The following is a 19443-nucleotide window of genomic DNA, read 5'->3' as shown; positions in this document are numbered from 1 at the left end:
GCCACATTGCACATTTTTCTGAAGTGGAAGAAAAGGACCAGTGTAAAGATGGATGACAAAATATAGCCACATTCATATAGCTACCTTGTAGCTACAGCAACAGATCTTGCTTCCAAAGTTTCTTCTGGTGCTGTAGCTACTAGCTAGACAAAGGACTGATGCAGCTCAGAAGCAAACAATAGAGATACTGTCATCCATGTGAACAATTCACAATAAAGCTCCCAAGGAATTTTAGTTTCTCTTGTTAAAAAACTGTGGCCCAAAGTGACTTCAGTACTTACTCCTGCAGGGGAGAGCAAAGCAATCTACAGTCCTTCCTCTGAAAGGGATTTAATGCAACATGACTTTGAAGAGATGTGTGGTAACTGAAGGATGTAACACAAGTTTTTCAGAGTTACAAAGGCACATGTTCTTTACTTTGGGTAGCACAGGACAAAAATAATTAAAAGCAAAACAAGCAAAAACCACCAACACCAAACAAACCGCAACAGCAATATTGTGGTTTCCTCACATATCATGAGAAGTGTTTGGCCAAAGGCAAAGGTTATCTGAAACAGCATACTTTCAAAGCATGCTCTCTCCTCCCACTACCTCAAAAGGCCTACCAAAACACAGTCCCATTTAGTCATTAAGCAAGAAGCAGCTAAAAAGGAAGTGTTACTCTGAGGTTTTTTTCAGAAAGCTAAAGAAAATTGTGATTTTGAACATAAATCCCATTCTGTATAAAGCAATGCACTTAAATGCCAAAACACATACGTTGGCTGCTGATCACCGCAAAGCAGAAAGCAAATTTGTCATTATGCATACATCCCAATAGAAATCTGTAATACATCAGTAAATCCTTGATGGAATACATGCATACCACATATCCACCAATCAAAAAAAAAAAGTAAAAACATAATTTAAGTTTTCATCCACAAAGAACAAACACATAGCAAAACAGTATAACTTCAGAGAGTGTTTTAAACTGAGAGGCATGCTAGGCAGGAGACAAAAATGCTATTATTTTCTGGGAGAGGACCAGTAAAAATGTACCTAATCTTGAAAAAACAGAAGATAAATTCATTATCATCCCTGACTTCCAGATCAGAATATCAGAATATCCTGATATAAGAAACTTCCTCAATGTTTATCAGCATCATATAAGTCACTTCAGATTTATTGCAAGACATCAGCTTTTAGAGATCTTTATTGGAAAACTACTCGTAGATGTTGCTGGATTCTGAACTGCTTTCATTACAAGGTTTAAATTTTTTAGAATGACAAGTTCATAGATGCATAAAATCAGTTGTTCAATAAACAAATATTCTTGTCTCCTAGATCCTTTGCTAATATTAAATGCAATTTATGTTTTTGCAAGTAATAATATTTTTGCACGTAAAGGCTAGATTCCAGTCTCCAATCTTACTGCCATACAGAAAGAAGCAAGATATTGACACAAAGGCCTCAAAAGCTCAAAGAAAGCAATCTGTGAAAATTAGTCTCACTTTAGCTGACTTTGCAAGAAAATATTCTGTGAAAATCCCATCACAGACCTTCACAAAAGCATATAGGGAACCGAAAGGTGAATCAGGTAGTAAGACAAGAAAAAAAAAAAAAAAAAATCAGGAGTTTACAGAGTTTAACAATCATCCCAGGAAACAACCAATTCGAGTTCCAAAAGTTAGCAAATGTACTCTTCTTCTTTTTAAAAACAGTTTAAAGATATATTTGGCAGTACAGCACTTTTTCTTCCTCAGAGCACTAAAGAGTTTTTATCCTCAACTTCCCTTGATTTTCTTTCACCTTCTGACCTTAACAGCTTCATAACATAACTCCAATCTTTGTACAGAGAAATCATATAAAAACTGGAAATGTAGTCTTCAAATCAAAGCAAAAAGCTCTACTAAACAAACTTTGACCTTCTCCCATTTTTTTATGTAATGCTGTGTTCATTAACTGTTTTCTTTAACTGCTTTCAGAATATTTCTTCAGATGTTATTAAGGAACTTTAAATAGCCTGCCATTCCAGAGAGAGCTTCACTTTCATATTTAAGTGAAGAAGTAAGCATATCAGTAGGTTTTAAAGCTTCTAATATATCAGCTTCAGAAAGTAGTAGTCAAGTTGGTTCAAGTGCAGTTCTGCACTAAATGATGAAGACAATGACAGAATTTTCTCCTTTATTAGATTGGCTTTCTATAGCTATACAGAATTATTCTTGCTTTTGTGATGAAACATATTTTGAGAACTACTTTCACAGTGGAATCAATACCACTAAAACTACCTCAGCGCTGTGGCATTAATAGACATTATCCATATTCAGTTAACACCTCTCAATTTTGCCTCTGTACACTGAGGGTGAACACACCATGAAATAGTATCTAGACAACACAAAACTGATGAGCCATGTGATAACACAAGCTGCAGACAATAGTCCCAGCAGGCTAGCCAGGGACATTAAATCATCATGATACCTAAGTTAAGATTGTTTGTTTGTTTGTTTGCAGGCAGGACTCGATGAAGAAAATACAAATCAAATTGTACATCTGCTACAGAGGATCAAGGCAGGCTGTTCAAAATTATTAGTTTTAATGATGTATCTCAACCAGCAGCAAACTCTGATTTAATATCAACACTAATCTTGTTTTGCACCTGTAATATTTATTTTCCCAAAGCATGGTTTGTGTGTCATCAAAATTTACCAATTTATTATCCAAATACATTTATGTACACAGTCCTAAAATTCTCAGAATCCTATGTTCTATCAAATAAAATCGTGAATTAAATTTTGTATTTAGTAAACTGTTCCTTTACTTGTACTAAGACCTGTTTGGCTACCTTACTACTCAATTGAAGCTTTTAAAAACTATCATTAACATTAAATATACTGGGTAGATTATCCATCTTCTGTGTTTTTTGGGGTTTTCATTAAAATTATGAATTTAAGATTTAAAATTAATGAAAATTAAATCAATGAAAAATATTTTATATTGGTGGACAGAAATTACTGTTTCTCACTCTCCTTCAAGATTTTAGGACTAGCAGACATCATTATTATTTTTATTCAGAAGTTATAAGAAGAGGAAGCTGTTTTCCTGATATTCCAATTCCTACTCTTTTCTCATATTTGAATCAAAAAGTGGTAAAACTGAGTTAACAAAATTTAAACTAAGTTATTTCCTTTCCTGTGCACTCACAAGAACTGCCAAAAAGCTAGACAACACTGCAATAAGTTCAAGTTTTCATTTTAAAAAAGGCTGGTTTATTAAACAAGAGAGAATATCTGTCTTAAGAAATCTGAGCCATAAGATCAGTGACTGACTTGCAATAAAATTGTTAAGCCTTTGTTAAAGAGAAAAAGAATGAGTTTCATGAATTTCTGTACTGATTATCTTCATATACTATGATAAATTTGTCCATTAAAGGTTAATTTTAGTAACTGCAAGTAGATTCATAACAAGAAAAGCACAATTAAATTACCAGAATCCAAAGACTAATAGAACTGTATGGCGGTACTATGGCAGAAGGCACTGAAGATTAAATAATTACCACACGTTATAGAGGATACTCACTACTCTTAAATTCTTATGGTCTCTCAAACACAAGTCTATATTTACCGTAATCAGATAATGGCCTCTTTTTCTCTAGAGAACATGTAGTCTAACATTTCCCCTATGACTTCCCTCTGTTCACTGAACACATTTAAGTAATCAAATATTACAGAACTGCAGGAAATGGGAGCTCACAGAGTATGTCACATACTGAACAGGCAGAATGTCTGTTAACCAAACTGAAGAAGATCTTCATGTGTCCTCTGCAACAGAAGCTATGAAACAGGAAGCTATGATTCATCATCTATATTATAAGCACAATTATGTATATACAAACATTTTTATAAAATACACCTAATGTTATATACTATAAAGTATTTATTAATACATAATTTTAAGAACATATTTGCAATATGCTGTAAGGAGAAAGGCAAGCTGCTTCCTGCTGTCATGCGCACAGATTACTTAATCTTGAAAATAGCGATTTGCGCAAGATTTAAAATATTCTTTCATCCTTTCATAAGGAAAAATATAAGACTCGAAAAAAACCTGCCCAAAGACTTTGATTCAACGTTAAAGGGCAGTATAAATGCTAGGTAAAGAAAGTTCATTACCTGGAAAAATGCACAACAGAAAAATCAAATTTATTTTAATTACATAGTCTGACAAATAAAGTCTCATTCTTATCTATAGTACCTTTTTTTTTTGTTGTTTTCAACCTGCCTACATTTTCCCTTTCAGCAAAGTAAATAGTAATGAACTGCAAGTCCTACACTGTCAGATAAAAGCATCTTAAATTCAATAAATTACCTACACCTCTTAGACTAGCTGTCAAACTGGATGGATATAGTACAGTTATAACAAGAGAAGGAAGAAGAAAGATTCATATCTGGATAGACAGTCATTACCTTCATTCACAACAATAGTGTGTGGAGTTGATATATTACCTGTAGCAGATTCTCAACCCATTTCAAGCTATATCTAGAAGTTTCCCTGCAGTTTTAGGAGTCCAGAAGTGAAAATTACAGCATATTCAAGAAGAGAAGGTATTTTATACCCTAAAATGTAAAGTGGCAATGTATAGCTTTACAATATTACTCCATCTTTGATCAATTAGTATGACTGTCAGCAAATATTAGTGGAAATTAAAACATATTTGTAATTCTGCAGACCCTTACAGTGATAAAAACTGTCTATGCCTCAGGCAGAATGGAAATTAATTTTCAGTTCATTTTCTTCTGAGTACACACACACATCACGTAACATGGGCAAGTAATGCTAAAGCAACCTCACTTGCCTTGGAGAAAAGCACTCTCACTAGGCTGAGAAAGTACACTGTGGTTATATTGCCAGTAACCAGAAAAGAAACTACAGTAATGTTTATACCAAATACTCATCTTTAAAATGGTGCTGAAAAAAAGATGACCAGCCTTCTCTGAACATCTCAAGCACGTTGCCTACCTCCCTTCTCAGTAGAATATGAATAGTTAAAACATTACAAGGGATAACTGTACTTAATCAGGAGTTGGATCCACATCTACCTGTGATCTACTGCACCTCAGGGTAAGCTGGTTAAATATCCTGAAATAAACAAGTGGCTTGACTGAAGAGTCGGGCGGCAAGATGGAAACAGATACTTTTGTCAAACTCTTTTATGGGGTGCAGATACAAGAAGAAAGTGTCTGAGTCAGTGAAATATTCAGGTTTTGCAAATTTTGTGTTCAGTACAATAAACTAGGTCATAGAATGAGAAGGACTGAAGGGAAGTCTGACCATCAGACTATGGATGTGGTATTAATGCTGTCCAGAATGCAGAAAAAAAGATAAGCAAATGTACAACATATCGCACAATTTATGCAGAAATATAACTCCTCTAGAACTCCTGTAGGGAACAACATAAGATGGATGTGTGACATTTTTCCAGGTGGAATACAATCCAGAATTGATTCATCATGAAAACTCTTATCTTTTCAACTTTTGTGTAACTGCTGTAGGAAGAGGTCTTAGCAGACAAGTAGAGTAGCCAGATGTCATGAACTCAAATGGAGGCTCCATGAACTTGCTTTGGAATCAACTCAAGATCCCAAAGGGATACAATCAGGCACAAATAGCAAGAATTAACTTACAAATCTGTTATGTTTACTAACAAATCAAAAATGCATCTAAAAGAACTGTCCACAAGCTTTGGGGTTTGTTTGGTTGGTTGTTGTTCTTTGTTTTATTTTTAAGAAAAAAAAAGAGTTATTTCTTCTTGTCTGTCATGACAGACATATTATTACATCACCTCAGTTGCAAATGTTCATGAATATGTTCGATTTCCACCCCAGCCCTTAAGTTTGAAGCTTCTTACTGACAGCAAGGACCAGGTAAAAAATATTTGCTTCAAACAGGAGAGAGATCCTGGTTTCATTTTTGCCAAAGGCAGGAATGAAAAAGATTGCTCAGGAGTCCAAAAAGTGAAGGGTTGTGAATTAGAAAAATTTCTGCCTTCAAAACTGAGATCAGTGGCAATCAGCTGGAGCTGGTTTACATCTAGAGATGTAAACTGGAACTAGAAACCAGTCTTCACAGAATAAGATTCAGCAGGAGCATCCAGAGAAGACATCTTTTTCTGTTTTCCTTCTCTTCTCTTCCTTTTTGTTTCCCTATATTTAACTATCATCATTATATGCAGGTTTCTACCATTCATCCTTGCCTTCTCTGAATATCACATTTCTGGATTTTTATTCTTTTCATAACTCTACGTGAAATTACTCTAAGTCATCATCTTCTGCTTCCAGGCAGTGGGCCTGTTATCCACTTGATTTAGAAGCCATGCTGATGACACTCTTGAAAACCAACGTCCACCAATAAAATATCCCTGTAGGATATTTTAGATTTATTAATTCTACATAGAATTTCTCTATTTTAAAATGTTCTATAGACTCTGAGGATTTTTCATAAATTTTCTTGAAAATTAGTTCCCTTTATTGACAATAGCAAATTCCTTCATTCTGCTCAGTGAAGATGCAAGTCAGACCAAACAACATCTACCTAGAAATTTCCTTCTTCTCTACAGAATTCTTTTTTAAGTGTGTTTCAGACTAAAATCACTTTTTTTTTTCCCAGACGATAGCTGAAAGGGCTGGTATTCAGAGGAAAATCTAGGACTACAACCAATATACAACTGATCTTGCCTAACACTGAGCCTGGGTTGAGTGTCTTTTAGTGCTGTAATCAGAAGGCAGCAGGAAATTAGGCTTTTCAGCTACCACCAGTGTGCAATTTCTATCACAAAAACATGTTGTAGCATAATTATGTCAATCAAGCAAGTATGCGCTTTAGAGGAAAAGGCTGGATTTTTTTTCTCCTGTTACTAGTCTATGATTTGATTAATTTTCAAGTGCAAGACCTTCTGTCAATCTAAGAAATTAGAGAAACATACTATTTTCAAACTATACAATTTGACATTTAATTTTGATTTTCTATTCTACAAAATTTACCTACAGTATGCCAGTAAAAGTAACAAGAAAAATTGATGCTACAAGCAAAGACCAAATTCTATCCATGGTGCCAAAAAAATACTAGTGAAAGAACACATCTAATTTAAATCTACAACACACATGACAAATTAATCTTCCTGTCCCATGATGCACAACCATACAAGATTCTATACTCTTACTTTGATGTGTTTTTTCCATGAAAACTAGATAGCATAAAAAATGAAAAGAGAAGCATTTAGACAATCATTTTAGCATTGTCCCCTTCCCTGCTATCATTTGAAACCTCTTACCCAATTTCTACCAAACTATGCAAGAGTTAAAAAAAAAGAAGTATCATTTTTTTGAAACCTCTAGAAGCAAAATAGCAACATAAAAGTGACAGAAAAGCTGTGGTACAAACTAATTTCTTTTTAAACAGAGAATACATATATGAAAACATTTTGAATACACTACACGTAGAAAAAGTTCAGAGATTACTCTATTACATATGAGAATACACCCTCCTAAACCAAGGATTTTCTTTTTAAACTTTGTGATAGCTAACACAAGAAGAGCTGAATATGCTAAATGGAAGCCTTCATGTAATTAAGTTTAAAAGTCAGCCAGCTGCAAGTCAATTCATGAGAAAGCAGGCTCCCTTCGCTGACAGATCTGCTTGTTAGCTGTAAAACTAAGGATTGTTCAAGTATCCCTACTGCGTTTTCTACATACGGATTTAGCTGCCTAATTTTAAATAGAGAGGCAACTGCAGGCAGCAAGTGCTCTCGGGACTTTAGAATATTCAGAATTTTTTCCTCTTCATGAAACAGTTCTCAGTGCTCTTAAAAGTAGAGGCCTTCCCAAGAAAGCTAAGGGTATATTCCCAAAGGTAACTGGTGAAGCGGCTGACAGTTTATTTGTTAACATCACATTCATTTAATACTGCTGACAGGCTGAATCTTTCCATTTTTAATGCTGCAGGATAACCACCCTTATGTTTTTGTGAAAATAATAGCAAGGTACCTTAAATTTCCCATACAGGATTTGATTTTACTTGTCTTGATTTTTTTGGCTTTAAGTTAAGACAAAAATTAAAATGCATTTTCAATTCATCTTGTTCTGTGTGTGTATGAATAGTGCCAAAAAAACTTTAAGAAATCACGGAACATTTTCAGTTTAGATTCCCAAATACAACCAATAAAGGTAAAATTATTCCATGCATACACAGGACACAAATATATTCTAAAGCCTCAGGAAACTGATGCCAGAGGAGGGACAAACTGAAACGAGTTCACAAAAGCCCACATAGTACAACAGTCAGAAAAACTAAGCTTCCCACTGCACGGTACATACATAATAAAGGTATCTGTCAGATACACGGTATGCTTCACATAATCATTTTCCTCTGGAAGTAAGTTAACCTGAAACTGCTTATCACCCTAGGATCAATACAAAAAGATAAACCGTATTCATGAATCCTCCAGCTGCCTTCCAAATCAAAGAAGCTTCCAGGTTTTATTCTTGGCAGCCCTAGGACAGGATGGTTTTGCACAAACTAATCCATGAAGTATTACTTACTTCTCTTACGCTCCTGCTTAAGAATAACCTCTGCTCTCAGGCAACCATGAAATTGGTAGACTTAGGGATAGAAAAGTTAAAACATATACAATTATTTATATAAGTTTTCTATGCAGCTGAATTGAAGGAGAAACATAACTCAATGTTGACACTGTTAAGTATTATTTATTAGCTTAAAATTTATGCTTTTTTTTTTAACAATAAGTACATTCCGTCAAGCTCTGTTTCTTAGTAGGTTTTGCACAGTAGGAATTTCTTTGCATATTTTTGGTTCTGAAATGGAAAATAAGAGATGATGTATCTCAGCTTTTTGGAGCACATTTAGTCCTCACTAGACATAATTAACATTAAAAGAAATTATTGATTCTACAGTTGTCGTGCATGTAAAACTCCCTTCAATGGGAGTCACTCATCTGTAAAAGCTACCTGGGAATAACCTAAGACAGAGGAATAACCAGCTTAAAACATGGCTACTTATTTGACTACCACAGAATTTAAATAAAAGAAGCATAATATATAGTAATTTAGAAAGTGATTATTTTATAGTGAAAAAATATTACTTTTAACTACAAATGTAAAATCTTTTAACTAAGTAGGACTTAAAACTGTATTCCTCACTGTACATTTACATTATAATGGACAGAATGGAAGAAAAAATGGAATTATAGAATGTCATACAATAGTGTTTAAACAGCTGCATTTTAAATTGTATATGATGATTGGTTTATGCTAAAAGGTAAAATACCGAGATCTTAAGCTTCAAGTACTAGTTGTAGTGTTAAAGAAGTCATTATTTAACAGCATTTTTGTGAAATAATTATGTTTCTTTTGCTGCAGTAATATGTAAATAGCTAACTGTATGAGAGCAAATGACCACGCAATGTTAAAAAAATGAAAAGCTTAAAGCAGAGCAAGTGACACAAGAAACATTTCCCACTTTAAAAAGAAATACAGTGGGAAGGGCCACGGGTCCAGAAAACAAAGTCACACTACGCTTTAAACAGAAATTTCACAGCTTGTGTTGCAAAAATATTACAGTAGATGGGCAAAGATATCAAATGGTTAGAATCAACAAAAAAAATCTGTGATTACAGGAAAGCATATATGCTGAAAATAGTCCTACAAGCTGTCTGGTGACACATGAAACACTTCCACCATTATAACCAATTAAGAAGAATCCTTTTAAAGTGTTCTCTGATGTAAGATGTGTTATTCTATACATAAGCAACTTAAATATGGCAATCTTACACCCTAATTGCAGATCAGTTTCACAGCATGTGAAAGAAGAATGAAGGTAACATTTTTTTTCAATGTTTCACTCCAAAATGGAAGTTGATTTTAGTGTTCTACTTTCTTCATAGAAATAAGTTTAATTCTGAAATAACCAACATAAAAAAGTTAAACAGCAATATTAAAGGTAAATGAGTTCCCTTAGGTACAAACAATACATTCAATAAACATAAAAAAGAACTTGACATAAGTCAATGTGTGTATCAGTTATAAACCAACTGTGACAATAAATCAAGGTTTTGTATGACTATATTTTTCTCCTAAAAAAAAGTGTTATTCAATTATTTAAAATCAAGATATATGGAAAGAAATCACAATTTCACAAGACAAGTCTTTGTCAATAAAAACACAAGATGCCAAGCAGCTGTCAAATGGATCAAGACTGCTTTTTGGCTTTGTGAGTGGTCAGCTCCAGATGCTTTTTAAAAAAAGGTACAAAAAACCCCAAAAAAACTCAAAGTGAGCTTGGACACCCTAGTTAAAATTATTTCTTAACTCTGAACAGTTAGGTATTGACATAAAATCTGAAGCACACACCTTTAGAGGCTTTCAGAAATGTTTTGCTAGCACTTGCTATTGTAAGTCTGATACTCCCATTACCCATATCAACACTTAAAACTTCTCTGAAATTTGCCAACTTTCCAGCTTTCACATCCTCATGTGGAAAGGCGCTTCTTTGTCTCATTATGCATCCTCTCACTGGATCTTAATTTGCCACTTTTCAACTTCATGAAGTGGCTTTATTCTTAAACTACAATACAGGAAAAACATTCCAATATATATTTCACTATATCCTCAAATGCGGAGTGATAATTCAAAGACATATTTTCAGTACCCTCTTCAATACCCTCAGAGGTCTTTTACTTAATCATTTTGGTTGTTTTTCCTCAAAATCACCTTTAACTCCTACAGCGCCTTTTTTGAGATAAGTGGACTAGAACTGGACATAGTACTCCAGTAAAAGTTGATGGTGGGGATGTCCCCCCTCTAAAACGCAGGCTGGTGGAATATTGCAGGGGTGTGGATTTAAACAAAACTGGACATTGAGCCACAAACTCCATAATATCAAAACAGAAATCCCATGAAACAGCTATTGAAATGAAAAGATGGGAAAACAGTAATCGGAAAATACTTTGAAGTTATAATTGGAAATAGAAAGTCATACCCAGTAACTACAGAAGTATTTAATTCAAAATACTCAGTTTGATGCTTTCGTACCTTTAATGCTATCTCATTGCCCAAGTAGGAAACAAAAGACCTCAGCGTTCCCAAAAATAAGAACACAATTTCTTTTTTTAATTCAAATTCTTTTTTCCTGAAAAAAACATAGATAATACATATAATACATGAAAACTTCAAAAGTAGGATGTAAATCTAAAACCACTCCGATTTTGAATATGGCTGATTACACTAATAGGCACACAAATTTATTTTTTAAAGAAGAATGAGCTCTCACTTCTCCATCTAGTACTAGTAATTGAATTAAATGCAAGACAGGCGAATGAATGACAGAGCAAAGGAATGCATACAGAAAGACTTATTGGCTATGGAATTCTTTAACATTGACCATGCTGACAATATTTATAAGATGCCTTCTGTGGAAGGGGAGTAAGAAAAATATGAGGATGCACACTTCAGTAGTCCATGCAATATTCTTATTTACTACACACAGATATTCATTCTGAGATTGATACCATAATTTTGGTCATTTTAAGGCAATATAACTAGTGCCACCATCAATAAAAACAGACTCAACCTTGCTCCATCTCCTCCTTTGGGCTAGCACAAGCATCTGCACATCAAGCTGGATGACAGAACAGATACAAGTTAAAATGAGCCTGATGTGAAAAGAAAAGCTCCTAATCAAGATCAGTTCTCTACTGCTTATTCATCTTAAGATCACAGCTCATAGTGATGATTCATCAATTCAGACTTTTTTTTGAGACACCTATTCTTGCTACACAAAAAAACCCAATTTCATCAAAACAAAGAAATGCAAAACCCAAATATCCCAAAGCTCAGTGTTCAGAATACTCAGATATAACATGAGAAGTCCAAAATACATGCTCTTGCTCTAAAGCTGTAAGTACATACAGTAAAATACTTCTCTCCATTGCATAATAGTGTGTGACTTTCAGACATACATATGGGATGCAGAAAGATCAGCAGATCAGAGGTTCACACCAGTCTCTCAAAACTGAAACAAGCATCACATCTAGCCACCTACTGACTGTCCACACGTGTTCACTTTTCTCTGTCTTTGCCAAAAAGCTCCCAAAAGTAGGGGGGAAAAATAAATATCAAAACATTTGATGGGAAGCTGTTTTCCCTCTTAACTCTGAATCAGTATCTGGATACCCATTGATTTCCTAAAGTCTTTGCATGGATGTGAATTTCGGGTCTGTCTTTTCCCCTAACGTATGTTACCCTTAATTCTCCCTTAACAAGCTTCTCTCTGAAGCTTATGATAGTCCAGGTCACTATTGTATTTATGATAGAAGTAGCTGAAGGAGAACATCGACTTGGTGTTCCGTAACACCGATTTAGGAGAACTATAAATTATGCTTAGAATTCTGAATAAAATATTGAAAACACAGACAAAATCTGCCAGATAGCTTTTTTACCTTCCAGAGATGTACATATCTAGCCACTGAAGAAAAGGGTCCTAGGGACGTAGTTCTTCATTATCCCAAAAATAATAGACGGGGGCGGGGGGGGAATAACAAAAACAAAAACCCAAAACACAACACACAGCATTTTTACTATTGTAAGAATTAACTAAATTGAAAACTATTGCAAAGACACATACTGGCAGCACCACTGATGTAATTTTAAATGGAAAAATGTACTATTTCATCTCTCAAAGAAAACGGAGTAAATTTAACGGACTATGAAAACAGTGTCAATTAAATGTCTTTTAAAAGGCTATAGTTTTTGCTTTGGTGAGGTAATTTAAGAAAATTGCAAAAAGTGATTTAATCCTGCAATCAGCATAAGTTTTCAGTTCCCTAGCTGAAAATTTCCTTGTTTTCTCCTACCAACTTGGTTTGGACTTCAAACATAAAACAAGCCCAATTAATTGGATTGATACATTTTTTTGAAGGGGGCAAAAAAAAAATCTTCCTACAATTATAAAAGGTCTTAATATTTTCTCCAACAATCCAGAACTGCCATGCTTGACAGATTCATTGTTGTTAATTTAATTATATTTACGTTTTCTGTTTATTAACTTGGAAGAACTTTTCTCAAACACATCATGAGTTTCTGACAGCAGAGGCTAATTTACCTGAGAAATATTGATCTTTTGTTTGTTTTCCTCCCATGTGCTCCCAGCAAGTATGTAAGTTATACACAGTGGACCAGGTTGTTGAAAATAAATTGAAGAAATGTATTCTAGAGGTTGAAAGTTTACTGGAAGTCACTCAAAAAACTTAAAAGGAATATCTTCTCACTGTTACCGAAGTATTAAGTGACAATCCTGATCATGCCAGAAAGATAATTTTAAGGTTTTAAAATAATCATTTTACAAAACAGTAAACCTGTGTGTGCACATGTGTAAGTATTCATGCACACACTCTGCTACAGCTTCTGTCTCCTGCCTACAGATTTTTTTTTTAATTGAGGTGGGGTTTTGGGGGTTTGTTTGTTTGTTGGTTTTTGTTCCCCCCCCCCCCCCCCCCCGAGGTATCATGGCAAAACAAGGAAAGTGCCCTTGGCAGAAACAAAGATACACTAAAATTATGATCATTTGTCAGCAGACTTAAATTACTTTAAAATAAAAACAACATTAAACTAAACAGCTTGGGAATAAATGGCCAAATTAAACCATTTTTATTTTAATCTCATTACAATATGGGCAGATGTGGATAGACCTAGAAACAGGAGTTATCAGACAGATAAGCTAGCAACATGACTTAAAAGTGGCATTCTGTAAGAATTTGAATGACAAGAAACTATAGACCTAGATTGAAGTAGATACGATTAGACTAGCTAAAGCCTACACACGAGCTTACAGGTCATAAAACTGCAACTGTAACGATGCAGCTGCTTTGCAACTGTAGAAAGCAACAACCAAATTGTACTTCAAAAAATCAGAAATAGAAAGGCTCAGATTATATGGAGTTTCAATTTGGATGAAAACAGAAATCAGGATATTCCAATGCTTTGACAAATGAATCACATTCTAAGCTCTGTATCACAGAGATATTCTAATATGCTGTCATCATATCATGGGATATTTAGTTTCTTAATTTGGGCATGGAATTCCATAAGCCAAAGGCTTTGCAAAGAAACTTGCAGTGTGAAGGCTGCAGCAGGTTCTCTGAGCCCTTTAAACACTCAGTGGAGCAGTGGACCCAGGTGTGTAAAAAAACAGGCACAGCTGCTTAGGTCATAGTGTGAGACTGATATTCCCAATTAGAAAATTTAAAAGAGGTAAGGAAAAGGACTAGATTTTTGCCTCAAAAAGGACAGGCAGAGAACGACCCAATAGGTGGAGGAGGCTGGTCTCCTACCAGACAGAGAAGGACACTGCTCCCCAGCATGAAGGCATTCTGTGAAGTTGCTCTATCATCTCTTAGGAAAATAAAATACTGAGTCTGAAATTTCACATCAGAGTGGCTGTGTCCTAGATGGTAGAAGGCCTGATCTATTCACAGAAAGAACAATACTTTCTTTTAATAAATAAGACAAATTAGACATAGAAGCAAGCCTCCCTAATTTGGGAAGAATTTTTCTTTCTGGAAGATGAAGAATAAGCAGATTTTTCTTTCCAAGAATCCTGGAAAGAAAGCATCTTTTTTTCGTAGGATCTAGTTCCTCAAGAACCAATTTCGAAACCTAAATACAAAGATAAAACTTTAACGTTTAGGTGTTTTCCTAAGATAACTAGGAATAAATAAGAGGAAATGATGTTTCAGATTTGTAAAGGGGAATTCCATGGAAAAAAAAATACATTACTAAGTCAGAAAAAAGCTGTGACCTATCAAAACTTCTATTGCAACTGCCAGATAGAAGAAATCACACATAAAATGTCTTCATCTTCAATGTAAGAATGTGATTTGAAGAAAAAAAATATACAAGAGATCAATTTCCCCATTATATTCTAAGATCAGTCTCATTTTTTCTAATCAATGCAGTATTCTTCTAAAAAATACTTAACTGGAAATAGATCAGCTGCAAGCGAATTCACAGGCATAAATATTCACTTATGATTTTTTTCTAATATAACCTACATACTAGAATACATCAGGAGAATAAAGATAGTATACAGTTCCACAGTTAGATCTTTGTCTAGTCTGTGAAATAGTAGTTTCCTTGCATCTTATTTTTGCGTTTTAGTGACCTCTGGTGGTTACATTCAAAAGAAATTGCTGTTCACCGATTACCTGAATAAGAACTTTTTGATAAAAAAAAATTTAAAAATGGGAAAACCATTAATTCTTCAAAAGACAACAAATTAAAGGCTTTTGGCATACGTATGTGAAAGTTTACTTTAGTCTGTAAAATGAGCATGAGGGTTCTTCTCCTTCCTAAAGATTTTTTGCTTCTTCAGGACTTAATTTTACTACTATTTAACAAATTATTTAAACAACAACAACAAAAAGGTTAATGGTGCAGATTCAACCTCAAAGATGGAGGAATTGTCCCTAAGTAAATGTATAACTGGGTAAAAGACAGTAGGGGGTAGAAATGAAGAGCCAGATTTTAACATGTAAGGGCCAGCAGTGGTGTCCTGCAGGAGTCTCTATTAGGTCCTGTGGTACTTTAAAAGTACAAAAGAAATCACAAATAACTGGATGAGTGCATAATGAGGTAACAAAGAACTGCAAAGGGGCTGTGATTGATAAAAATTAGAAAAAAATCTTTGTGTACATAGCATGGTACACATAGGGGGCAAAAATAATTCCAGAATCACATCTTCATGAGCTCTGAACTGACTTTTCACGCTTGGGAACAAAATTTTGGGGCTATAGGAGATAGCTCTACAGAGGGATCACCTCTGTCTAACAGGGGTCAAAAAAGCAAACTGTATTAGAAATTACTAGGAATGGAGGAGGAAACAAAATAGAGAAACAACTACCAATCGACAGATCACTCATGTATCTTTAGTCTGTAAGACCTGGATCACAGAAAGTCATTTTAAATTATGTTGTTCTGACTAGCTACAGCTTGGTTTTCACATTTCCTAAATCACAGCAGCCACCAAGAAACTTCAGCTGGAGCATCAGCTGGCTCATATAAGAGGATAAATTACAGTATTATGTTTTAACACAGTATCTAATGCTGGTTTAAAGGTTTTTCTTAAAGCATTACACAACATACAATAGCTGACAGTGTACAAGAATGTTCAACAAACTCACAGGTTCATCTAGTTCCTTTGGGGAGAGCAGAGGGGAACACAACTCTGTAGGTCAGAAATTCCTAAATTACTCCTTCCTACTTTTCCTGTAAGTGAACTATCAAGTTTTGTGTACTGCCTACAGTTATCTGATTTTAGATTACATATGCAAAAATAAATTTCAAGACATGAAAATATTAGGATTCATTTTTTTTTCCTCATTCTGATTTTGTGTAAGCATTCTAAAATATTTTTCAAATTCAGAGGTATTACTTTGGGAGAAAAAACTTGGAATGAATGTCATTACAGCAAACACAGTAGATGCCTTTTGAACAGTATTATAACTCAGATTTGTTAATTTAAAAAATAAATCCTTATTTTCCCAATGAATGTATATAAAAATTAATTTTAATTCACACAAGAATGGGGCCAGAAAGTGATAATGAAAATTGATTTTCCTTTCTAGTCCTTCAGTTTAAATGTCACTGGTCTCAGACTTAACTTGTTTTTTGAAGTGTATATATATATTTCTAAAAATGGTAAATGCCATCTGTGAATGATTTTTATGTTCATATAAAAAAAGCCAAAAAACTAGAAACATTTTGAACAAAATAGTATTATAGCTCAATGTATAACTACTACCATCTATTGCTTTTACATACACAAAGCAGACTAGGATATGTATTTTCTATGATGGAAACTATGAAGCTAGGGAAACCATCGCTGAATATATTAGTGCTAAACACCTAAGCAAACACCTAAAGTCAAAAGTTATATTAACATCTCAAAATTACTTTTGAATATTTTCACTGGAACTTTTAAAAGTTAAATATCAGAAAAATCTGCCACATACAAGAGCACGCTTTAACTGTGACCTGGAATTCAATTGACATGCAACTGTCAATATTGAAAGACTTTGACCAAACTTCCATGACTGTAACCATAAGGACTCTTTACTTCATAAAACAAGCAAAAAACCCTAGGTAATAACAACAATGTTTTGAGTTCAGCTTTCACTACAGAATTGAAATGTTAAGCAACATAGCAAGATAATCATAATCATTCTTAATGTTCATTAAGAAGAAACCAGAGAGACCTAGAACACCAAAAAAAATCCTTAGCTGCATTGCCAAAAAAGTCAGCTATTAACCAATAACCACATGTTCGTACACACCAGATCTGCACAGTACGGAGGCATATTTGCTACATGTGTTTAGCGGTTGTTTCTTGCATTCAACCACCCATTATATTCAAGTCCTGACTTCACCTCATGAAGCAGAAATAACGTCACATTCACACTTTAAGTAGATATTAAATAGCAGATTCTGGCAAGTTTATGCAACTTGTGTGCATGTGTCACAACGTAAAAAAGGACAGTAAGATCACTTCGTCTAATCAGTCTTCTGTTTAAGTCAACTACTGAGCACGTAAAATGAAAAAAGGATCAAAAATTTTTTTCTTTACCAAAGAAAATAACTTGCCTTTCATTACATACCTTCTTCAAGAACTGTGAGGAATCTCAAACTAGTCCCAACTCAATTACTTTTTAGAAAAAAGTATTTCTAAGAATGAATTGTACTATTTTTCTGGTAACTACAATAATTACATTTCAGGATAACCAAATATGTCAACACTTTCTTCTTGTTACACACACACAAGAAGTATGACAGTGACTACTTAATTTTCTGAAAAGAGAAAAAGGCTGGAGTTTTATCATTGGTGGGTAGTTCTGCCACAGGTTAGTAAAGATCAGAACTACAACTACATAGAATAAACTCAGAAGTTTATACATTTAATGAATTAATTATATTCCCATTTACAAATATGAGAAAAAATAAAGCAGGGTTCAGAAAAAAAAGCTGTGAAAGTAAAAGCATTAACAAAACTCCACCGCCCCCACACTCCCCCCACAAAAAAAAAGGAAAATTACCTCAGAAACAGGTACATGTTCTCCAAGTTCAGATGTGTGTAAGGCCAGCAAACCAATCACTCGAGCAACTTTGGCACGTCTGCATATCAAATAAATTTTTTGTAGGTGCAGAAAAACTATTTCAAAAATATCACAAAACCAATTATGTCTTGTTTCTATATTACACAGATTGCTAAGAGTAGGAAATATTTGAAGCGCTATTTACAGCTCAGATTTTCTTCTTATTTGCTTTGTTTGTATCATCAAATTATTCCAGTATTTCAGCTCAATTTAGTAGTAAATTCATGCATAAAGATATTTCTTTCCTTTAGCACTGAAAAATGAAGATCCTTTAGTTGATTATAGTCTTACTAATCAGTCGTGCTCATGTTCAGTTTTCTTATAACACAGAAAACCCCTATAGATCATTTTAAACTTTTCAGTATAGCTGACAAAACAGAAATTAAATCTGTATCAGCAAATCAGTTTGATTATAGTCTTACTAATCAGTCGTGCTCATGTTCAGTTTTCTTATAACACAGAAAACCCCTATAGATCATTTTAAACTTTTCAGTATAGCTGACAAAACAGAAATTAAATCTGTATCAGCAAATCAGTTTTAAATGTTTCATAAATGAAAAAACTGAAATAAAATAATCAACATTTATGAAAAAAACCAGCAGAGGGCACTATCACATTGAAATATTTCTGCAGGCATTTAAAAAAAAGCTACCATTATAGTTATTTTACTACTATTATGGTATGGGTTGGTTTATTCAGTGATTTTAAGTAACACTAATTAATATACTAAGTTATATAACTTCTAGATAAAATTTTAGATATTTTCTATGATTTTTGGTCCTGTGAAATAGCAATATATTAATTCAATGCTGAAAAAATTCAATATTATATACACCATCATACTGCCAGTCAGGTATCACAGCAGTCTGACAGGTTAAAACACTCCTCAAATACCCTGTTAAAGAATATCTTTAATAAAATTCAGTGATAATTCCATATTTAAAATAATTGTTACTTACATATCCCAGTTGCCTGCTGCACGCAGCTGCTGTACCAATATAGGAAACTATAGTTTAAAGAAGATAAACAAACATTAGTGATTATCAGTGATCTGATATGTCCCAATGATAAACAAACAAAAAAATCAAAATGTCAGTAAATTCATAAAAATTTATTTAGATAACATTTGCAAAAAGTATTATGATAGACAAATACTGCAGATATTGTCCAAACATTGATTAAAAAAAAGGCTGAGTAAAAATATAGTTTCTTTCTATATTATTGCCTTAAACTAAACTGCTAAACATATATCA

At 33.9% G+C, this 19443-nt stretch overlaps 1 protein-coding gene across 1 annotated transcript in view; it reads right to left on the bottom strand.

The window, feature by feature from the left end:
* The window catches only part of ULK4 (unc-51 like kinase 4), a gene marked incomplete at both ends in the record, with an annotated part of 244522 nt that overhangs the window by 200777 nt on the left and 24302 nt on the right, over positions 1–19443 (bottom strand). The window contains 2 exons of the mRNA XM_082310398.1: positions 18131–18209; positions 19150–19196. Coding sequence (XP_082166524.1) covers positions 18131–18209; positions 19150–19196 — 126 coding nt within the window. The remainder of the gene's footprint in view (positions 1–18130; positions 18210–19149; positions 19197–19443) is intronic.

This window comes from Platalea leucorodia (assembly GCF_965183815.1).
Source record: "Platalea leucorodia genome assembly, chromosome: 1".
Taxonomy (NCBI): Eukaryota; Metazoa; Chordata; class Aves; order Pelecaniformes; family Threskiornithidae; genus Platalea; species Platalea leucorodia.
Note: the sequence above shows the minus strand (reverse complement) of the source record. Positions and strands in the feature narration are given on the sequence as shown.